General features: G+C 35.9%; 1 protein-coding gene across 1 annotated transcript in view; it reads left to right on the top strand.

The window, feature by feature from the left end:
• The first annotated feature begins 7,751 nt into the window (after positions 1-7,751).
• Positions 7,752-24,837, top strand: part of RIT2 (Ras like without CAAX 2) — a 173,363-nt gene continuing 156,277 nt past the window's right edge. Inside the window, exon 1 of the mRNA XM_027656129.1 lies at positions 7,752-8,086. Coding sequence (XP_027511930.1) covers positions 7,984-8,086 — 103 coding nt within the window. The 5' untranslated portion in view covers positions 7,752-7,983. The remainder of the gene's footprint in view (positions 8,087-24,837) is intronic.

Here is a 24,837-nt window from a genome sequence, read left to right as displayed (position 1 = left end):
TAACACAGTTGTTCTGATCCTCAGTACTTTTTGTGTCAGAACTCTGAACCTGATCTTAAGGAAGGAAAAGTGCCTGGGACCTGAGATCCTACTAGACATGTCTACCACTCAAGTTTGTGGTTTTAGGGTTTTTCTGCTTGTGTGCGTTTTTTTTGTTTTGGTTTTGTTTGGTTTTTTTTGTTTGGTTTGGGTTGGTTTTTTGTTTGTGTTTTTGTTTCTTGTTTGTTTGTTTGTTTGTTTTGTTCTGTTTTCCCCCCCCCCTTTTAAGAAGGAAATCATAAGATTTTCATAAGAAAGTTTGTTTTCACTTCCTTTTTTTTTTTCTTTTTTTTCTTGCGGGTAGCAAATTTATGCTTAATAATATCATTCTCACCTCCTGGAGCCCTGGAATAACACAGCCTTTAAAAAAGGAAAAATAGTCTTGTTTTAAAACTTGCTATTTATTTTTATATGTGTGTTAAAATTTATGAGTTTACATATGTATGTATGTATACATTTGGTTTCAAATTTAAAGAACATCAGAAGTAAAATGTCTCAGCCTTTCCAATACAGGGAACCAGGATTCTGATTTTACACAATTTTGCTGAATGTTTTTGGTTTTTTCTTCCTTTTTCTTCCTTTTTTTTTTTTTTTCCTAAAGCTGAGTTTGTTATGGTCAAAGAGTTAATGACACAAAAACATCAACAGCAATGGATTTTTTCAAACATGCTTAACTATCAACATTATAAAATAACTGCATCACTTTGCTTTTCATGTTATACATAGGTTAGATTAACACTTTTCCTAACATATAAGCCTATTGATCTTACAATATTTTGTAAGAATAGCATCTTTAAACTGATTAACAGACTAACAAGTGACAGACTGCAGTGTCTAGTGTCTTTGGTAGAAGCAGATCTCGAATCGATTGCAGTAGGAGTCACAAGTGGGATATTTGTAATCTTTTGCGATACAACTCTGTAAAAACTTTCCAAGTAAATGCACATATACACTTACCTAGCTCATAATCCACTCTGTAGGGTGTAAATGAGAGAGCTTATTTCAGATTTGTAAGACTTGGTGGTATCTTTTATGCAGGTTTCCCAGTGTTTCCAGTGCTGTTTTTACACACAAAACTGGTTACTTTAAACAGATTGGAAGCTGTCAAAATAGGTAGGTTGATCAGAAATCAAGCACAGATATCCACAGAATGACAGTAGAAGCTTTTAGTCAAGTAGGGGTTGAACTACTGCTCTGAAAACAGCAGTATATATATTAATTTTTACTTGGTTCTTGTAAACCATTATTCAACCCATTAGGTAGCTGAGTCCAAGCCTCTGTTACTCCAACCTTGCTAAATGTTCCTCTATTCAACATGGGAAACAACATGTTCAGTGGGAGATTTAGCTAGCCAAAAGCCCCAATTTTTTTGAAGAACCGTTTTACTGACGATTTTAAAGGAACTGACTTTGTTTTTCTTACCATTGATACAGTTGTTGAGCTCAATTATGCACTGAGTTCTGATTACTGTTGTTTGCAATGGATTTAAGAACTACAAAAGTATTCACTTCTGTTAAACCAACAGAGTCTACCAATAAGGAATTTTATTTCTAGAAAAAATGATTTTATCACAGAAAATAATCCATGACAGTAGGAAAGTCTACGTCAGAGAAATTCAGATTTACTATGTTTGGTGTTTCCCTGATGAAGCTGAAGTTATGTCCTCAGCTTTACTCAATATAGGCAGTGAAGTGGAAAGCATATAAATGACTGATGACAGATGGAATTCAAGAGTCTGTCTACAGTTGTTGGTGCTTTTTTTTGGTTTTGTTTCATTTTTTTTTAATTTTTTTTTTTAAATGATACACTATTTGACATAGTTCAGACTGAAAATTCTCGTTCTTGAAGTGAAGTTTGGGAAACTGTTTTCAAGTGCAAGGACTTTGGAGGTGTAGGCATCTTCTATAAACTCTTTAAAGGTAACAGCCAAATTAGAGCATTTTCTTGTGTTTTGCTTTGTTTTGTTTTTTTTTCCAGTCAAAACTGAAATTGAAATAATTATCTTTTTCCAGAAATGACAAGGATGTCTTACCATCCAATATGACAACAATGACTTGAAAAAGAACAGAATGACAGAACGTTAAAAGTCAGAAACTCTCATTGTCCCAGTAGGTTGTGATCTCTCCCTGAGGGAATTCAAATATGGATTAGAAAATAAAAGAAAAAAATGTGTCTGCTATTGATGATTGACTGTGTTTATTGTAGCTATGCTAAGTTTGACACACAGTGGTAGTAGATGTAAATGCATATTGTATGAAGTCTTGAAACGATGATGTGGCCAGATTTGGGAACAACACTTCAGGACAAGGAGTGGAGGGTCTTTGGCAACACAAGAAACAGGTTAATAAATGACCTACGAATCAGGATTGACAGAGTAACCTTTCTGGTGAAAAACAGGAAGTGTGAAAGAAAGTGGCAGGAATGCTGACAAGAACAACATTCTCCACATTTACAATGTTCATTTGATTTACTAGCCCATTATTTTAATATGTATTTGGTACATTCACTATGCCTTTTCATAACTGCTGCAGCAGATAGAATGAAAAGCGGTAATATTGGTGTGTAATAAAAGACATTTGGGTTTCAAAGACATTTCTAATGGGATAGTGAGGCAATTTATTTCAGAAACTGAGTGATTTCTCACTCTGGAAGACACTGATGCAAGGTTAAGCAAATACTGTTCAATTTACTTACAAGTATTTGTGGCATGGGGTAGGGATGAAAAGGATGACCTCTTCAGAGCTGTTCTAGTGCTATTGATATGGTATTTCATATTATATTCATGTTTATAATTTTCCTTGCTAGCAAAAGCACTGGAAGGTGAATTAATTTAGAATAAACATACATTCATTCTCACGGAGAACATGTTCATGTGGTGTAAGGCTTTAAGATCTCTAAGATTTTCACATTCTGAATACCAGTGTTGCATTTGAAAGTGTAGAAATCTTATCTGTGGATGTAATTAAAATTCAACAGAAATCCATAAATGGCCCAGAATCATTAGTATTTCTTGACAGTAAGATCATAAATCATTTGTGAAACTTTATTGGAAACCAGAGAAAATGGCTTTTCTCTTTAACACAGTCTAGGACATGACCTTCAGTGTTTCTGTCTATAAGAAGTTAGAGTAGTCACTTGTAAAAATTTTAAAGTTAATATTATTTGAGTGTTCTCAAGAATGTGACAAACTGTCCCTATTTCTCAAACCTTTGTACAGTAGGTACAGTGTTAGTTGTGCTATTTGACCTCAGGGATAATCACAGGGAAGTTGTGGCTCATGACGAATCTTTCTTTGACAAGAAAGCACAATACTACTTTACTCTATGGACTTTCAAGTTGTTTCACATTTTTTCTAAACATTCGGGCTTGCATCTTTTCTCCTTCCATTAGCTTTGCCACTTGACATGTTGATAAGGTTTAGTTTAAAATGCATTTCAACGGAGGCAGGGGACAGTGTGTTGTCTGACACCAGGAACAGCAACAAGAGCTTCAGAACAAAAAGCATATATTTAACAGCTGAGGAGCCAGCTTCAAGGTGTGAGGTTGTCAAGTGCCCAATCATCTACAGTATGTGTGACACATCAAGTCATCCTACAGACGACTAATTTGGAGAATAGAAAAAGGATGAGGATTATAGAAAGGAGTCAAGGTGCCTGTGGCAGGTGGGTGATTGAACCACTGGGTATTTCTAGCTGGAATCTGAATTCCAAAAACACAGAGATGCTTCTGTAGTGTGTTGGAGGTCCCTTAGAAACATGATTCAGGTGTTCAGCATATTTTGACTGAATATTTTAAATCCGCTAATGTAAAATTGAAGTCTGGATTTTTTTTTGAAGTCCCCTAGCAATTACTTTATTATGCTATCTTTACTCAGAATTGATCAAGTTAAGTTGGTGTACCAAATGTATTTTTTCTCAGGAGCACATTCTCTGGTGCTGTGCAATGATTTCTGCATTAGCACTCTTGTCTTGTCACAGCAGCAATTCAGCAAGCTGGCCCTATATGACTTTTTATGAAGATACTTTTTCACATTTCCCCTCTCTACTGTGACTAATATGTAAACATGAGGGACAAAAGATTGGTCAGTGTTTCCATAATGGCATGGACCCCAGATGACTCATGCTTATTCACTTATTATTAAATAGTTCATATGCCTTTAACCCATCACCAAATGAGTCAAGATTTGCATTTTGCTTGCTATTCAAGTTTTCAAACTCATGAGCTCCCTGCCTAATGAGAATAATATTTATCCAGGTTAATTGATAAAATCTCCTCAACATAAAGTGCTCTAGGAAACAATTTCAGAACACTTAGATGTTATATTAACATCTAATTATTTTATTCAACAACCCCAGAGGAAGTGGGGCTGTAGGATGAATGAAATGTGTTTTCTATTGCATTTTCTCTAGAAAAACTCATCTACTTCTCTTCATCTGTATGTTGTCTCTTGCTTAAGACCTAAACATCCTTAAGGATCTGAGCACAAAGCTATTTCAGTCTTAACAAAAAAATAAGAATTCAAACAAAGCAGTTGCTAGATTTTGAATACTGAATTCTTTAATTGATTGCTGTATTCTACTGTGAGTTTGAACAGAAAAATTTAAAAAATAGCAGAAAAAAATCAGGACAACTGCCATAAATTCATAAATAAGATGTAAACAGAAATGAAGCCAAATATCTTAAATAAATGATTCATTAAAATCCAGTACTCCAAGCTTTTTTCCCCACCTTTGGAGTTACTCTTTTTTTTTTTTTTTGCCTAAGGACAGCTTTCTATGAATTTACATCTTGATAAATGTGTCCTTTAAGCAGAGAAGCAGAGATAAAACAGAGGGTTGAAATTTGTTATGGAATGTCACACACTGTAAAAATTCTAGTATTTCAAGTTTAATTGTTGTGTTTTGCACTGTTGCTTTCTGTTATCCATAAAACGTTTACATTGGTGACTTTTTTCCCCCTATTAACACGTTTTAAGCTGAATAGTTTCAAATCATCTCATTGTTAATTTTATTGGCAGCAGACTGAAAGCAAACCTTTGTAGTTTACTGCTCAGGTGGGAGAAGGAAGTCTAGTTGATGTTATCGTAAATGGGAATAAATCTAAATATTCTCCCCCACTACTGAATTGAATGAATTCAGGGTAGAGTAGGCTGCTTGTCAACGGGAAATTATGAAGAAAATCAATTAAAACAAGTCCTGGGTTGAATGGGAATGCAGTATTGTCTTTTCAAACTGTGGACAAATCTCTGTGAAATTTAGGAGAATATGTTTGTCGAAGATGTTAGTTTATATAATGTAATAAAACTTACTAAACTGCCGAGGTTAAATAAACATAAATCTGTCTTTAGAGAAGGTATCTTAAGTGATTAATCCTGAAACAACAAACATTTAATTCTGCTCTTTCAGCAAAAAAATGTTGTTTTGTTTTTTCTAGTTTTTGTTAATAGATGAGGAAGTGGCTTTCTATTTGGTTCTTACTCGTCTTCCTGTTCTAGTATAATTCCCTTTTGTAGCCTCTTCCATTTCATAAATTCCTTTCTTATGTTCCAGCTCTAAAGAAAAGAAAAAACTGACTTGCCACTTTTCTCTGACAAACACTAACATCTGGAAATAAAAGTCTGACTCATTCTTATCTATTATGAATGCATAATATTCACTAATATTTTTATATATAAATATATTTTGCTAAGGTTGCCTTTTTACTCCCAGCCATTCGCTTTCCTGACATTTTAATGTCAACCAAATGCTGCTGTTAGGTATGGGGATAAAAACTCCTCAGGAGAAGGTTGCTGTTCTGATGGGAGATTACCAGAAAAAACGAGCTGTTCTAAGCAGTGGTTTTGATATCTTTATGAGTTGTATCTAATGTGTCAATAACGAGCGCACGGGAATGATTTTAACGTGAATGGAATTCTAATTACAACAGGGATTAATCGACCTACCTGTCCCTTCCTGTTGAGGTTCAATATTTAGACACCACACTGCTACATTCAGAATTTCCTTTTTAAGTCCTGCTTTATGCTCTGATGACCAAAGCCTTCTGAGGCTTCCATCCAGGCATCAATAGAGCCACCCAGCCCTGACACTACAGAGCTTCTCACAGTGTGGTTAACACAGAAATCCCTTAGGACAGCTGTAGCAGATCTTGACTCTGGAGGAGTTTCTCAGAACACAGTGGCTCTACCTCTGCTCTCTTTTTCTGTGTAGCTGAAAACAGACCATCAAACTTGGATTTTTCAGTGTTTTCCCAAGATCTCTTGGTGTGAAATTTAAGTCCTCCTTAAGTAAGAGATTTTAATAGTCCACAATGGATTTTACATTACTTTGTATTTCAGTTCTCGTTCATTGCAAGTTTATTTGTACTGCCCAAAAATTCAAGTGTTAAAAATTTTCCTAAGTTAATAGCCATGTTTCTAAGTACTTTGCTTCTAAACTGGGTTACTTTCTGTTTCTTCTACTGTTTCCTAATTTTTTATTAGGAGAGAAAATGAGTATTCATGTTCTGCTCACCTTCTCTATTCTAATAATTATTATCATATCTATGTATCTCTTTAATCCTATATTTTCCTAGACCATTAAACTATCTTTCATATGTGTGCCCTTTCCTGTCCTTCTTAATTTTCTTTAAATCATGTCCTTCATCAGTCTACAATTTTTTTTCTTTCCCCTTCAACTTTTAATTCTCTATCCCTGTGTAACACCATGTGCTTACTCTCTGTGAAATAATCAGAAGAGTTGAAAGACAAAGGTGTCTGGCTTCCAAGATTCTTCACTAGTTGCTTCTGCTGCTTCCATTTCCCTGTCTCCTTAACAGTTCCATCTGTCATGAAAGTCCAGCACTTTTCAAGGTTTTTTGCTTTCCAGCCCTTTTGCAGTAGATGTTTTTTTGGTCCTCAAAACCACTGTTTAACAGTTAAAACTGGGCAAGCAGCTTACTACTGATTACATTCTTTAAATAGACTAGGTAAGAACAAAATGAGAAAATAATGAAGAGCTGTAGTGTTTTACTGTAAGTTTTCAGTGAATAAGCCTGTGAGATGATGAGAATTAATAAGAATGTGAGATTTTGTACACTGAATGTCATTCTCAAGCTTTTTGCTTTATGTTTTTCTTATTTATTGGGGCTGATTTTCTTTGTAAGATAAATCACTTGATATTAAATACTTACAACAAATTGTGTTTATTCTCTCCCTGCCCCTTCAGTCCCTGTCTCCTGAAATTATGTGTGGGGAAAAAGGAGAAAAAAAAAGCAGAACACTTTTACTTTTTCAAAAAAAAAATCTGGTTTATTTTTACAAATAATTGATGCAAACTGAACTGTGAATTGATCTGGGGATGAACTTAGCCTTAGAAATCTTCTGTGTTTGCAGTAAGCTTTATGAAGAATAAAGACTCTTGAAAGTTATTATTTCACTTCTAATACCATTACGTGTAATTCTAGCAAACTTGATGATCATATGATGAATATTTAACTCCAAGGTGATAAGAAGGTTGTCTGGTCTGTTTTATGATTAAGATTCGAGCAAGTGCTACATAATATAACAAACATCATGATTAAGAAACTTGATCCATTTTTTTTTTTTTCTGGAAGCTCTTATCTATTTGATTTCAATGACACAGCAACCCCAGAGGTACCAGGGCTCTGGAGCCTCACAAAACTGCTGCTGTCCAGGAAGAGACACACAGAGAACGATACAGAGCTGGGAGGGGGCAGAGAGAGATTTTTATTGGAAGCTGTTAAAGTGGTTGCTATGAGACCTTCTCCAGCTAACACAGGCACAGCAGTGAGTGTGAGGCTGATAAATCACACCTCTTGCATTATACCTTTCCTTTCTGCCTTTTTTTTTTTTCCCCTAGCACAGCTTTTATAGTTGTTCAAGATCAGGGAAAGCACCTGCCAGTTGCTTTTTTCTTCGTTTTGCTTCGTTCTTCTGCCTCGTGCAAGATGGAGCTAGAAAATGAAATGATCAGCTCCTCCAGCAATTCTTCAGCAGGCTCCAGAGAGTACAAGGTGGTGATGCTGGGAGCAGGGGGAGTTGGCAAAAGTGGTAAGTTTCAGCAACAACATTTCTGGGGAGAAGGGGTGCATTGGGAGCGTAAAGTTCCCAGGACAAGGACGCTGTTTAATGACAGGTTTCTTGCACATGGCTTGGATAAAAGACTGTAGTTTGTGTCTGGGGTGATGAGTCAGCTGGATTTGTTGCAGACTGAAGTGTTACAAGCGTTTTAGTTCAGTGTTTGTGTAAAGCTGACCTTGGTCCTGCTGTGTCTGAGGGGAGAGCAGTCAGATTGCTGCTGTTGGTTTAACACCAAGTGGCACTTGGCGAGGGGTGATGGTCTGCTGGACAGTGTGGATGTAACTTGTTGGCCTGACAGTCCCTGTGCTCAGGCAGAAACGAAACTAACTGCAAAGTCAGCTGTACAGTGAGAGTGAGGAGGATGCCTACAGTGACTCAATTTTCCTCCCCACAATTTTTTTTTTTTTTTTCCCTTTTTGTGTTGATTGTCATTGTGGCTCAGCTGCTGCGAGTCTCCTCTCCTGTCCGGACAGGTACAGAATGCCTGCCTGAGTCTCACTCCAGGTGATAAGGTAGATTTGCAGCATATTTTAATATCACTGTCCAGAGCTGGTAAGATATGCTGGTGTCTGACAATGGTATCTCTTCAGAGGAGTCATTATTTTCCCCTGACACTGTTTTCTTTTTCCCAGATATTATCACTTTTGATTTATTCTCACTGAAACTAGCATTCTCTGTTCTCACAAAGACTTTGCTGAACATGCAGAGTTTGTCTAAGAAGTCAGTGTATTGAGCTGGCCACACAACAAGCATTTGATTACATCTCATGGAAATTCAAAAGAAAAACAGAAAGAGAAAAGAAACAACAAAAAAGCAGGATAATAGAGTATATCCAGGGTAGATTCCAAGGAAATTTCAGGATAAATAAACTGTAACACTAAACTGTAATAATTGTGTAGATCAAATGAGTTTTATTTATACTCAAACAATAAGATGAGGCATGGGTGCAAAAAAATTAAATATTGGGAGTAGATGTAATTTTTTTTCTCTATCCATAATTTTGTGTTCTTGCTATGTTTGGCTTCAGCTTCAGTGGCACATCTTTCAGGGAAAGCTATTTTCCCATCAGTATTGCTTAACCAAGTAAACAATTCTTGCACAGATGTTACTCTATAATCACCACATAAAATGTCGAAGAAGAAAATATTTGTTATCTCAGAGTAAGTTTTTGCAATTTCAAATTATCTTTTCCATGGTAAAACAGATATCCAACTGGAACTTTTAGAAAAATGTCACTTCTTTCCTTTCTTTTTTCATTTTTCTTTCTTTTTTTTCCTTTTTTTTCTTTTTTTTTTTTTTTTTTTTTTTTTTCTGAGTGCATCCAAAAGATGGCAGTAAGTTTTGGTTTTTTTACCCAAACATATCTTTGTAAGAACAATGTAATTTTGAAAACTTAACAAAAGATATTACAAACCATACCAAATTCCTAGTATGACTGAATCATAACAGCCAAACTTTATAGACATATATATTGAGGAAATTTCAGTGTTCACATTCACTATTACATAAGAGTTTAAATCACAAATTTCATTTATTCAATTCTCCTTATTTAGAAGACATTAGTTGTTAATTTTATGAGAATAAAGCCTTCAAACCTGTGGATTGCACAAAGAAATGATACATCCCTAAAGCTGAGAACCAAAAAATTAACAACTAGAATTGTGTGTCTGCATGGTCTAGAAAAATAAAGATAGGATTAAGTGGATAGTTATGACTATTCATTGGGATAAATGAAAACTTTCCATTGTTTTCACAAAAGTTAAACTTCTAGGTGAAAAAAAAGCCAAAACAAAACAGCAACTGAGGATTTTTAAAATAAGAAGTGGGTAGTCAACATTTACTGGCTTTGAAATGGACATAAAATATTTCAGTGGAATCCTGAGAGAGAATCCAAGTGGTAGAATTTTCATAGAGATAAGGAAAAACTGTTGGTATTCCATAAGTCATTAACTCATTCTGACTGTTACATAAACAGGATTAATTTACACTGGATTACAAGCAGAAAAAAGACCTAAATGACTACTTTAATTCTACAAGATGAGCTCTTCTTTACCCTAGTGACCTAGATTCATTTTGTTAAAGACATTATGAATTTAACCATAACAATGGATCAGGGTTGAATAAAGATGAAAGACTAAAAAAGAAAAAAGAAAAAAAAACAAAACAAAACAACAAAACAAACTCAAAAAGTTCAGTTTCCAGTTTTGATTTTGACAAAGAAGTGATATATGATTAGATGTACTGATAATATCCTGGCTTTTATATTTCCTCCTTTTTTTCTCCCTCTTCTTTTAAGTCATGATAAAAACAGTAACAGCTGGAGTTGAGTTATTGAGTGGGAAACAAGAGGAAACCTCTTTTGGATGAAAGACTCAATACGTACAATATTAAATAATTAAAGTTTTGAATGAATTTTCCATTGGAACCAAGACGCAAAAATGTTAGATTTCTTTTTACTTTAGATGTAGTTCACTTCTAGAAACCCCCTGGGCATTTTGATCTGCTGTTTCCCACTCTCTTACTGTGCCACTTCATCCTGTGTGTGTGGAGGTCTTTGCATTGAGAACTGCCTGCTCCTTGTGAGGGAATGATGGTTTTGACTGTGTTTGTTCACAGGGAGGAATTAGGAAGAGGAGACCAGAACTGGATGTCCTTTGGCATTGGTGTTTGTAGAATATTTGCTTTGGGTTGTCAGGCTTGTCTCTTCGGTTGTTTGCTCCAAGATGATGGACAGCCCACGAGGACAGTCAGTGTCCTGTTATTTAAGCTATTCTGTTTGGTAGATAATTTCAAAGGAATTGGTAAAAAGAAGATAAAACTCAGCTCATCCAAGTCTGATACCCATCACATCCAGAGTAATGATGTACAAACTGCAAATGGTTTAAGAATTGTTACTTAAGGTTCCTCACATTTCAAAATCAGTACCACTATTTTGTAGGAGGAAAAAAAAAATCCACCCCAAACCCAGAGGAATAGTTGTGTTTAATTAAAATGTACAAAACCCCATGTAAATTTTCACAGGAGTTGATTTCTGTGCTGTAATTATGGACTACAGATGCCCTAGAATAAATTACCCTTTCTAAGACCTCTGAAAACAAAACTGTTTTTGTTTTCTGAGCAACGTGTTAATTTATTACTCTGCATAGGCTGTGTTTGTCATCCAGAACATTAAGTACAGTCTGATGCAATTTCAGACCAAAATTTGATTAGAACCAGGAATTAAACTGAAATAAACTGAAATGAAATAAAGTGAATTTTATACTGACTCTTGTTTAAGTATAGTCCATACCAAAATTTCATATTTCTAATTATATGTAAGTTTCAATTAAAAAAGAGAATTTGACACTTGATCTTCTCAGACACCTCAGTATCATTTAAACATGCATCAAGTTTCTTGACATGGTGTTTAAACCCTAAGCATCTTGGTGATTTTGAAACCCATTTTCCTGAGAAATACCTTCAGAGATCGGTGAACAAGTTACTCTCATGGTCCTTGTCTGATGCAGCTCAGACCTCTGCGTTTATCTCTGTTTTTCAGTGTTCCAAGAAACACACACGAACGAGCCTTTACATCCTGTGACCATCTATTGCTGGCTCATATTTAGCAAACCAATTACACTAATAACAATAATTGACTGCAGCACATTCTGCAAAACATTAGCGATGATTAACCTGGGGGTTGAACAGTGACTAACAAAATCAACAAATTGATGTACCCTGTGCCACCAAGCAAAATAAAAAACCTCTGTTAATGAAAAATTGTTATTACCTAAGCATTCTTCAAGTACTGATCAGATTGTGCCATGACCTAACTTTTTGTGTATCTTCCTAACTGAATGAAAATGTTGTTCTGGTTTGTTTGTCTGTTTTTCCCTAATGCTAGTTAACATTGATATATTTAAGGCTGAAGGTATTCCACAGTTATTCCAGGTATATAGAATTGCATGTTTATGCATAGAATAAGTGTATCATAGACAAAAAGTGAATTTCATGCTAACTGTCTTATGAAAGTTGTGCTTCAGATGAGTAGAGGAATTCTTAAAAAAGAAAAACGAAAACTTAATAAATATTTGTTGTTAATTAGATTTTTATCTAGGATAAAATTTACATTTTTCAATATTTATTTCTCAGACTGATTACCAGTTGATTTGTTGTCACTGTAAGAAATTTGTAGGGATTTAAAGTAGTTGGCTCAAGATATTTTGCAAAATTAATATATTTTTTAGTTTTATTATACATGGGAAAACATTTAGATGTGTATTTTCAGGCTTCAATCTTAGAAAGAATAAAAAAGAGGAAGCAAAGAAATCAAGAAGGTATTACCTTAAGGTTGTTGCAGGAGTAGTATGAGGGAAGGTATTTCTCAACCTGATCTGGTTAGGGGTGGTATGCTTACCCCATTGATTTTCTTGCTTTTATTTTTTTTTTTTTATGTTGCATAAAGACTGTGTTTCTACAGATGTAGGTGGTTAATCCAATTAATTTCAAGATCATGTATACAGAATAAGTTCCAAAATGCATGAAAACAATAATTTTTTTTTGTGATATTGGAATTTCAGCATGAGGAATTAGATTAAATCTGTAAACTTTTTTTATTTATGTGATCAACTGCCCTTTTATTTTTTTGGCCAGTTTTACCTCTTATTCTGTCCAGATAAAGCAAATTTTGTGTCTATTAGTTTCAACTGTATCCCCATAACAAGAGCCCCAGTAAGCAGAGGTAGTCCTGTAGAGTGTGTACTGCAGAACGGTCCTACTCCAGCTGTTTGTTAACTCTCTGGAGATAAATTAATACATGATCAAGTCTACACTGAAAAAGATGAAGGGCACAGGTAGAGATTCCACTTGTATCAGAAGTCCTGAGCTTGAAAAACACCATTTGGATCTGCTGGTGACGCTCTTACACCATCACAGGGCTCAATATCACACACCACAGTTCAGGCATTGATCAAACAACCTTCTCAGTAGGTGGGGTTTTTTTGGAGGGGTTTTGGTTTTGATTTGGTTTCTTATTTTGAGTGTTCTCAAGAACAGCTGTTCTTCCCTAAATGCCTGGTAAACCAACCAAGGGAAAGAGTCTGGCCTTCCATCGTGTCCCAAGGCAAGGCAGTCACCAGGGTGAATGTGTAGGATTAAGTTCCTGCTCAGTATGAGTCAAGGTGAAAAAAGTTCCCTTTCAAGTGGTTGGGTATGCTATGGATTGCAGTTAAGGTAAACCAAGTTGCTTTTTTTCCCCTCAAAATCAATATATTGTTATTACCTAACAATATATTGTTTTTGGTGTCTTAATTTGGATCTGCTTCTCCTGTGACTCCATAAATGCCAATATTTTTTTGACTGGAGAAGAAATTGAGATGACTAATTAAGAAAGACATATGTCAGTTTGCCTCTGAAAAGAATTGTTTGTCCCTTCATCATTCTCTGTCTGAAAAAAAAAAGAAACAGGTAATTCAGATTTTTAATTCCCTGGTAATCTCAGGGAATTGATTATACTCATTCAGATTAAAAAAAAAAAAAACGGAAGGATGAAAGGTGAAAGAATATCTATTTACTGACCACTTATTTTATTGGTCTTCCTTTATTGGTAACAGTTCTTAAAACATAAGTGTAATACTTCTTGAAAATTATATATCCATGGAGAAAAAATTCTGACCAAACACTGTGAGCCACCAGATATGTTTGTTGTGTCTGGGATTCTGCAAACTGAACTGCAGTAGTAGTTCTGATGAAGAATTACAAATGTTACATGCAAAATGATGGTGGTGTACGTTGCATTTTCTCCTTGAAAAAGAAAACAAACACATTGTAGGGAAGGCCCATTGATGCCAGAGCACCTTGGCTATGGGCAACTTCCAGTCAGTTTTGCCGTTAACCAGATTAAGCACTGGAGAATTTATAAATGCAGAGTTCTGGTATATTTGTGATCTTTGTTAACAAAACTACTCGTACATTTTAGTTGCCTTCACAGATAGGTTATTGAATCAGTTGCAAGATTGATTTTGCGTAATTCCAACTTCCAAGTTATTTTATCTTATCTCTTTCTTAACATCTTTTAAAAAATCCCCATTTTCTCACTAACCTACCTCTTCATACCTGCAGACAACTAGTTCACATCTTGACCTTCTATCTCTTCAATACATTGAGTATCTGAAACTTGTAGAACTCTTTTTTCCTGCTCAGAGTATCTTTTATCTTTAATTTAAGTGCCCTAATATTTCCACATTTTTTTTCTGAAGTCTCCAAATTCACATGCTATTTTATTAGTGACCTTACTAGAAGCAAGATTGCCTGCTGGTTTCCTCTGGACAGTTATTGTTCGTTCCTCTGAGAATAATGAATTCTTTTGTCCAGTTGTAATTCATAAAGGTCACATACAGAGAAATGCCTCCAGTAACCCTCAAGCTGCTTACTCTTTCCCCAGGATAGTCACCTGGGCTATCACATCTCCGGTGATGACCTAAATCCTGCATTTCTTTATGTGTTATCTTATTCTGGACCATTGAAGCTGAGGATTCAGATAATTCTGGACCCCTTTCCAATATTCTTAATTTATATTTAGTGCATGCATTGTCCACTTAAAAGGATTAAGTACATTCCTTATTCATCAATTTTCTTGACTATGGGTAGACCTTTCTGGGCAGAATTATTTGCCTCAGGGAAATGAGTTAAAGATGTTTTCATTATTTTTCCAGTTTACACAATTTAATGGCTGGAGGGGTGGAGGATCCAATTATACCTTCCATGTTTGACAGAGGGGTTTCTGCATGTGAGATACCAATTTACTACTGAGAAAGCTGTGTGGAGTTCTGGTTTCTTCAATACTAAGAGCTGTCTGATAAATAGGACAGAGTTCAAAGAAGATCAACAGAGATGATGAAAGTGGTGGCACAATATGATTTACGATGACAAATGATTATACTCAAATAGTTCTGTCAGACAGTAATCCATGATTCTTTATTATGCAACCTGTATATGTATACAGTGATTTAATGTAGGCGGGACTGGATGCAGCTCTAATTGTGAATGGGTTGATCCACACAGGTTCTCCCATTAAAACATCCAGGTGATGAATACCCACTTGGATAAGGCTAGCAAGTGAGAATTGGTCACTGTCCATGCCAGTTTGGAACAGGGAATGGAAAATTCATAATATTTGAAAGCAAAAATAATAAGAAAAGAATACACATTTTCCAAAATTTGGAGAGGAAAAGGGTCAGAATTGCTTAACACAGAGTAACAAGTGAAGTGATAAAACTGGAATTAAATCACGTATAAGTAGTCATGTATGACATCTTCGGACCTGTCTTCCTTTGGTCTACAAGAGTGTCACATAGCCTTAATGATTTGCTTAAAAGTAAGATGGAGCAGATTGTGGAATAGGCTTTAAAAGGAACTGATTGGTGAAAGTCGTGTTAGTCCAATTGGTTTGTGGTAATTTAAGGCAGAATACATTAAAGAGATTGAGCACATTCAGGCACAAATATACCTGAGTGGAAAAACTGTTTACAGTCTCCAAACAGTCTTATAGAAGAGAAGGAACACTATTCATCCTTAAAATTTCATGATGTGTTAAAAGTCATCAGGACTTTTGGCTGATGTGGTGTTGCTAATATAGATAGCCAACAGTTTTCTTTGTGTTCAGTCTACTAAATAGAGATCCTTAGGCAGGTCTCAAGAGTTAACCTCTTCCAACTCAGGATACTCTATGATTCTAAGCGATTAGAACTCACAGAAGATTATGTTAATGAACCTGCTTTTCGTGGTGTGATTTGTTAAAAGAGTAATTTGCACTTAATGAAGATTTCAGTGAGTTGTGTCCTGCTCAGCTTTTCCCATTCATCTTGCTGGCTATAAAGAGACAGAAAACCTTCTGGGCTATTCCTCAACAACAGGAATTGAACTATCAAGGACTGTCCCAGTTTCAACCTTACACAAATCTACCATTTGAAATGCCCAGACTGAAGTCTCAAACAAGGGAACAAGCACTGTTTCATGACAATGACTGGGCACTGATGGTATCTTTGCTGTAAACAATCTGTTGAGGCAGCCACAGGAACTGTTTGCCTTCCAAGCCATCCCTGCTGCTGAGCTGTGCCATCTGCAGCATTTTTGGCACATGATATCTGCTAGAATTTGGATGAGATGAATTCCATTAGGGACACTCTTGAAAGCACAATAAAGAAAGGTGGCTTTTTTTTTGTTCTGTTTCTGCTTTCATCTCTTTTCTCTCCATACTTTCCATTTTATTTCCTTTCATTCCTCTGGTAATCCCTTTCCACTTTTAATTTCTTCATTGACTTTAATTAGCATCCCTTTATGCCTGCAAGCCTGTCTAATTTTCTTTCTTGGGAGCTAGAAGTCTCATCACGCTCACACAGCTCCATTGACAGGAATTGTATGTCACCAGACAGGGTCCCAGTTTCAGAGGGAGAAGTGTCTTGGGAAGCCACTTTGCTACAAGATCAAGCACTAACCAGAGACCAGTGGAGATACTGGCTGAAATCACTTTGTTTCAGGTTGGGTGGTGAATATCAAAAAGAACAGCGTGTGCGTGTGTGAATAAAAGACCATCTCAGGAGTTGCCAAGTTGGACTATCATGTATTTGGCCTCGGAAAGAGGTACATTTTTAACTCAGTTACCTATTATAGTCAGTGTTTTATCTTTTCATTTGGATAAAATCCAAGAACTCAACTAGTTATTTCAGGGGACCCAAAGACAGGCTCAGAAATGGTTGTAAGTTTTAAAAATAAATTCCATAAGTTTTTGCAAAGTAAAAGCTGTAATCAGCTGAGAGACTGATACATATAGTTTTTCTTTAGCTTACACTGACTAGAGTTATGAGAAGAGCTGCTGTGTAATTTCTTTCCTTAAAATCTCATTGAAGTGCTAATGTAATTTTGTAATTCTTGTGCATTTTAATATGCCCAAAATAAAGGAGCCCTAGCTGAAATTCAGATTTTCTGTCAGATCTTGTGATTCCTTTAGTAACTACTAGCCCACTACCTGCATGACAGCTTGTTGTATTATACTGAACTTTTCACTGCTGAACAACTTCTGCAGTATCTTTACAGAAATGTCTCTTTGGCAGCTTGCAAAATGTGTGCTGTTGTTTCAAATTTTATTCAGAATGTTCAAAACCAAACCAAAACATTGTCAAATTGTCTATCATTTCAAATAAATAGCTTCTTAAGCCATGCAGAATGCCTGGTAGGCTATAATATTTTCCCTTCTCTAAAATTTGTCTGGACTTTCTTAAATGGAAATTATGTTCCTTTCTCAATTGGATTAAAAAGTAATCATTAGACGTTTCTCCACAGAAAATAATCTTACTTGGGTTGCCTGGTGACATGGTCATCTCATCACTCATCACACACAAAGTACCAGAGCTCTGCTTCGTGCAGTATCTGACATTGGGTACAGCCAAAGAATGTTTTCTTGGGCCTCATGAGGTCCCCTTTTGTTTATAGAAACTCTTTATTTCTCTCCTTGGAGTAGAGGAGAAGAAAGAACCATCTATTGCAGTAATCGAATAGCCCTCCAGGAGCTCCAGAAACCAGGTTCCTCTGCCTTTCTTTAATTTACAATAGTTTCAAAGGTTTTCCCAATGTCTATGAAAAATGTGAATTTATATCGGAGACTCTAACTCAGTGGGTGCTCTCTTTACTGGTCTGCTCTTATAAAATTGAAAGTCAAAAGACCTATTTTTCAAATCTTTCCTGAGATACTTAAAAGTTATTAAATGCCTGGCATACTAAGGAGTAAATCACATAACCTTCTACTTTTTTTTTTTTTTTTTTCAGGTAACATTCTAAAAATGACAATTGGCTGTGATATTTGAAGGCAAGGAAGGGGTTAGGAAAAAGGCAAAACAGAAGACTCAAAAGAAGCAAACCAAGCAGTGGGAGAGGTGGAATGTAATAGAGGTGGACAAAAATAGAGACATAGGAAAAAGATTGAGAAAACAGAAAACTAGGCACAGATTAGTAAAGCAGTGATAAGGGAATAAAGGGGTAGAAGGAAAAGGCAGTTGTTTGTACTTCGAAGAGCATTGATTTCATTGTCATTATCCCAATAGATGCTAGTAGTCTGTGGCTGTATCCCAAAATCTACAGGTACTCGTGGCCAAAAGTACATGGAGGTCATTTTAGGGAATCTTTCTCCTGCCTCTCTGGCTTCTTATCCCATGTTTCTCACTCACTGGCCTTCTAGAATAGAAAGCTGGAGAGGGAGCAGCACAAAGTTGGCAGATGGTGTTCAATTCTTCTCCCAGGTAACAAGCAACAGGAGAAGAGAAAAAGGAAAAGACCACAAGTTGCTCCAGGGAAGGTTTAGATTTAATATTAGGAAACATTTCTACAATGAAAGGATGCTCAGACAGTAGAAAAGGCTGTCCAGGGCCATGGTGGATTCACCATCCCTGGAAGTATTCAAAAACTTTGTGCATGTGGAGCTTAGTAAACCTGTTGGTGCTAGCTTAATATCTGAACCTGATGATCTGAGAGGTCTTTCCCAAACTTAATTTTTCTTTGATTCTAAATCTTTTTACCATAACCCTTTTTTGCTTTCTTCAGGCATGGATGAGGCTGGGTAAATCTAACATTAATATACATTTATGGGGTGCTAGGCAAAGTGATACTTCTCCAGTGTGGTGTTCTGACAACCACCCAGAACAGAGAGGACTCTGTGGGCCCCAGCCTTAGCAATACCTAACACATAGCGAAATCAGTGGGAGGCTCAGCATTTGTCAGACTCCTCTGTGTTCTTTGGAGAACTACATTCATCCACACATAAAAATCTTAAACAAAATAATGAGTCACAGTGCTGCTGTGAAATAAATACCAGGAAATAAAATTAAGTTTTGTTTTCCTCCAATCTGGGAAAAAATGACAAGATATAAAACAAATGTATATGCATTTCTATATGTTTTCTCTTATTCTTTGTGACCCAGCTGTTACCTTTTCTCTCATTCCCCAGCTTTTATTGCTCATAATAATATAAACAAAACAGTACCTCACTATAACAACATTTGAACAAGTGGTGGTAGGAGGAAAAATCAAAACAAAATGCCAGCGACTATAAACAGATTTAAATACATGCATCGTTGAAACATGCTCATGTGAGATTTATTTCAGTGCAAAGTAAAGTGTAAAAGCATTTTCACTCTTTAAGGAAAACAGTTGTTAGTGCCAATGTGTTACTCAAAGAATTTATAGAAAACTGTGCAAAACCCACTAAGATAACCATTTCTACTGATTGACAGTGATAGCATATTTGAAGAATAGGATTGTTTGGTGACCGAAAGCCTTTATTCCTCAATTTCATTTACCTAAAAATAACTATGGATCAAACTGCTTTGTTAAGTTGCATCATATGTTTCTAAAGCATTGCTGCACATATTGGATGACTATTAGTATATTAAGTTTCAAGTAATATTCAAACCAATTTTGTGTGTTGGGATACTTTTAGGTGGTGGAGTTCAAATACATTTTTAAGCTTGTGAATAAGATGTATTTCTGGTTGGCAGAAAAAAATGCAGAAATTAGAATTTTTATTCCAAGAAATTGCTAACTGTTCCCTTTCTGACTCTGAGTATCTCAAATGAAGTTGATAAAAATTGTAGGCAGTGAACACTTTACAAGGTTGGAACTCTTGGGAATACCTTTGGCACCACTGGTGTTAATTTAGTCCCAACAAAAAGCAGGATGTGGATTGGGAACAGACGAGATAAGCTGCAGTAGACATGATTGCTCAGGAAATGACCTAGGTAGACAGAATACCAGTTTGTACTATGATGAAAGTTCCTGAGGGAATCAAATGTTTCCCTGGTTTACAGTCAAAGTTCAATGGCGTAGACAAATACCATGAATAATTCTTTCCAGGTTTAGGGCATAACAAGCTGCTAAAAAATCATTAGGAGGTTGGTGATAGAATTACTTGCCTCTGAGTTCTAATTCCTTCCATCCACTTCTATTTCTTTTTTTCTTGCAGACTTTCCCTTTAAGCATATGGTAGAATTTATGAGGGATGCGGGAAATGTGAAATACCACCTGTTTATGTTAGTAAAGTGTGTGGAGACCATGTTATCTTTCAAAATTCTTTTTATCTTTCTCATAAAATTACTGCAAGTGTATTTTCTGCTAATAAAACATTTTACCATAAATATGACAGTGTTGAAGGGTTTACATTGGTAATATGCTGTGAAATAGTTTTTGTATTTCCATTTTTTTTAATTTATAATCTATTTCTTTATCTATATTAATCTCAGGATGCTTAACATATGATGAATTTCCCACAATGGCACAGTGTTAAAAAATTACCTATCTTCAGAACCATCTCTAGCTAAACTGATAACCAAACACATATTTGTTATCTTACTGAAAAACCAAGATAGGATGGGCCTTATTTGTTCTGTCAGTGTCTTCTGTGTCATATCTGTTCAGCTCAGTGATTACTGTCAGTGTTGTGGCATTTAAAAGAAGAACTGAAGAGAGTGGAAATGCAATTTGTGTTCTGTGCTGCCTCACGTATCACAAAGAAAACTGGCAGTTTGACCTTAGCAGTAGAGCAGAAAGACTACAGGTCTTTTTTTTTTTTTTTTTTGTATACTGAGAGTTCCAGCCAAATGAATGCAACTTAATGGGGAAGTCACTCACTCCGGAGTAGGTGGTGATGGGAGGGAAACAGGGAAATGTTGTGTAGCTGAAGAAAAAAATGTGTATTTGTTCCTGACTATCTCTTTGAAATTACCAAAAAACCCCTTGTCCCCAGTTTTCTTCCCTACCCACTGAAATATCTGTGTTAAAATGGTTAAAGCAGTTCATGGTTAAGTGGGGTGGAGCACAGAGAGGACAAGACGCAAGAATGCTGTAATTTTTGCAGGTTTAGGGAGAAGTATGAAGTAGTATTGTGACCAGCTAATATTAAATCACAATTTATAACAGAATTCGAAGGACAATGAACCTTAGGAGTGTTTTGTGTTTGGTACATTATAGAAAAGAATAGCTAACAGGACTAATATTTCTGGGCTAGAGAAGAGTAAAGATAGATGTGAAAAATACTAAGATAAATTCTGTAAAGATGTTACAACTAGACACAATGGCTCAAGGTAATAGCATCTATGACGCACTTTGGTAAATTAATTAATCAGTGTAATCAGTATGTATCTCTTCAAACAGAACAAGAACTGTGAATACTGTACACAGGTTTAGATTGGATATTAGGAAGAAATTCTTTTCTGTGAGGGTGGTGAGGCTCTGGCACAGATTTCCCAGAGAGGTTGTGGACTCCCCATCCCTGGAACTGTTCAAGGCCATGTTGGATGGGGCTTGGAGCAAAGTGGTCTAGTGGAAGTTGCCCCTGCCCATGGCAGGGGGTTGGGAATTTCTAACTCAAATTATTCTGTAATTTTATTATAATAGTTGCTTGCTAAAACTGCTGGATTATTGAGTAAGTGTGAAGGTACAACCAGCTTCTTGTTGTCTGTGTTTTGGGCAGGACCCAGAATTATTCCTCTTCCCTAAGATTTGCTTCCAAACTGAAAATCCAGGAGATAAAACCCTGATGGACTTAAACCTGGCACACCTAACTAGGTGTTCAAGATTCAGGTAGTTCTGAGATTTACCAGAAAAAAGCATTCAGGAAACTCTATAGGAAGAAATGTAGTACTAATGCTAATTAATGTAGATAACTAATGCTGAAAATGTTATCTAAGTCTAGATTTGTAGGTATTCTCTGTAGTTCATGGAATGAGGTGCACAGAATTAGATACCTGATGCTTTCCATTGTTTCAGAGAAACCCGGATAAGTAAGCAGCTGGGATGAATAGTTGTCAAAGGGTAGGTGGGAATAACCATGACTCAAATGTTGGTAAATATGATGTATCTGGTGTGGAGAGTTTTTGAAAATAAAAAATTGTTCCTATTGCAGAATTTATCGGTGTTTTCTCTTATATAAGATGCATATGTTGGCTTCCCTCAAGTTTGTTTTGAAAATATTTTGCTTCTATGAAAACCATCTCAAATTTTGGTGGTAATAATGTCCCTGTTTAAATTGAAAATGTATAGTATGCTGCTCGGTGTAGTGTGTATCTTCCTCAGACCTTAATCCACTTAGTATGTGAGAATTTTTCAGTCCCCAATCTGAAGAGCTTGTTTCTCTTAGCTCCTGCAGTCTGATGAATTTATCTTTGGAGTTCCCTAAGCCTTCGACATGCTCAAAGGTGAAACTTCCAGTTGCATTTAACTTTTATTAAAACAAGTTGGATTTATGCTCTTTTTTTTATTATTTTTAGTGAGGTAAACAGCAAGCACTTGCTGTCCTACAATCTTGTTTTCATCTATTTTGCATCTGAAACAACTTAGCTTCTACACAGGACAAAGCTGTGAACCAGTTATTATTCAGAGAATGTTAATTTTGTCTGCAGTATGTACCTTAGATTTTTGTAGATAGTTTTTGAAATGTATGTTATTACAAATCTCTTAAGGAAGAAGCATCATCACAGAGTACATCTTTGTAAGGGATATTTTCAATAATACAGTAGCTAAGTTTTCCAGGAATGAAGGATTGAAGGTAGCTGACAGGTTGCAAGGCTTTGCTTTGCTGTCATTCAGGCAGACAGTTCTTACTGGATAGTTACTTGATATTCATAGTTTCAGTGAAGCAAGTTAAGTCAACAGTTTCAAAATGGTATCACCATATTTAGAGTTTGGTGAAAAATGAGTCAGTGCTTTGTGGAGCAGACGTGTCTTCTGACATCGATATCACTTTTTCTGCTGTGCTTCTCACTTTCGCTGGCACTTGTTCTTGATTGATCTCTTGTTCTGCACCACTTGATTCATCACGGTCAGCGATCCACAGGCATGAAAAATTCATCCCAAGACAACAAATACTTTGTAGCTTATGATATTTCTTTCCCTTTGGGTTCAAGACAATTAATTCCTCCAGAGAGCAGAAAACTTACGGATAATAGAAATTCTGGCATTTCTGTGTTGAGAGCAAGTTTAGTTGTGTGTCTCCATTCTCTCACACAAGAATAAAGATAATGTGTTACAAAGCTGAATTGTCTAAACAATCACAAAAATTAATTCATCTGAGTGGCTTGTGCAAAGGAATTTATTTCTGCCTTGATGCTAAGTACCACTTAATACTATGTGTTAAATTTCCAGAAAGATGTATAGATCAATTTCAACAACAATTTTCCAGGAAAGTTACCATTTTAAACTAATCTTACTCAGATAAATAAATTCCATCGTATCTTGGTGTTGCTGTACCTTTATTTATTACACCTACTCGTTTATGTTAAATTTGATCTTCCACAAGCATAATGGCCCTGCAATGTGTACTTTTCTCTAAACTTGCAGTTGAGATCCAGCTTTTTCACCACTTTCCAACTAAAAGAACTGGAATGGTGTTATGACTCCAGATAGTTTGAAGAATCTGAAATGAAAACTAAAAAATCAGCCATTATTAGGTCCAAGAGATGAATATAGAACTCTCAAGTCACAAAGCAGCCTCTTGTTCCTGAGATTACCTTTCCTCTTTCAGAATAGGAGTCCAATTTGCACATCATCAGACATAGAAAATATGATATTTAATAAATGCTGTCTAATGCCTTTTATATTATCTTCTGTAAGAAAAGGTGGCATCTAAAACAATCAAAGGGACAAATTAGTTGAGAACTTTGCATAAGAGACAGATGGTATGTAATGTAAACTATATAGTGGCTGAAAACAGTAATTGAGTTGAACAAATTACGTTTCTGGAAACAAGTGGTGGTGTCATTGGGTGTAATATGGGTAAATAGGTAGTGCAAATGTGACAGAGCTGGACATGAAGTGCATAACTGAGGTGAAGGAGCCCAAAAAATCAAGCCCTTGTTTATGCCTAGGCTCACATAACTTCACATCCCTGTTCATGCTTCTCTCTGCTTCAATATGTTCAGGTTAACAGATACCTCTTGTCATATTTTTTTTTCGTATTGTGCAAAGGAGAATAGGGATTTTCTCTTTACCTTTCAAAAGCTATGTCATATTATGATGTCTGTGCCTCTGCAATATAGGACATCCCTTCTTATGTTCTTTTGCTTCATACTTTTTGCCTTGTACTAAACCATTAATACTTTCTGAGAACTAACACTGTCTGCTTATTTTCTTCATGCACATGTTTGTGCAGACCTGATTGTGTTTTTAATTCACAAACACTAAAGTTACAATAAGTCTTATGAGAGTCACTTTTTGGAAAATTATCTTTACATTTGCTTTGTGTGTATTCAGGGACTCAGCAGTTCCATTAGTGACAATACAGGTCAACTCAAGTCCCCCCTAATCAGGGCGGTGATTGTAATGAGCAGTATCCCACCAAAATTTGACAGACTTTGGCAGACTTGTGCAGGAAGATAAGTTTAGATGTAACTGGATACTTAGGGGATTTTCAAAAGCAGGATAATATGATGTCATGCCTGTCACTTTCTTATATATGGGAGCATCTATAAAAGGAATATCCTTAGCCATGACAGAAAAATGGGTCATATAGATTCAGGTTTCTGTTGAATGACCTATACTGGAAAATGTGCCCATATCTGAACATACTCTTTGTCTGTTTGAGTTCTATCTCTATTAAATCGTTATTTAATACATCAATACTTTCAATTAAATTCAGACTCTCTTTGATGCACCCCTGGACACAGTTTGTCCTCTTGGCTCCCGGGTCACACTGCAGGTTC

This window comes from Corapipo altera, unplaced genomic scaffold (genome assembly GCF_003945725.1).
Source record: "Corapipo altera isolate COAL_440 unplaced genomic scaffold, ASM394572v1 61553, whole genome shotgun sequence".
Classification (NCBI taxonomy): Eukaryota; Metazoa; Chordata; class Aves; order Passeriformes; family Pipridae; genus Corapipo; species Corapipo altera.
Note: the sequence above shows the minus strand (reverse complement) of the source record. Positions and strands in the feature narration are given on the sequence as shown.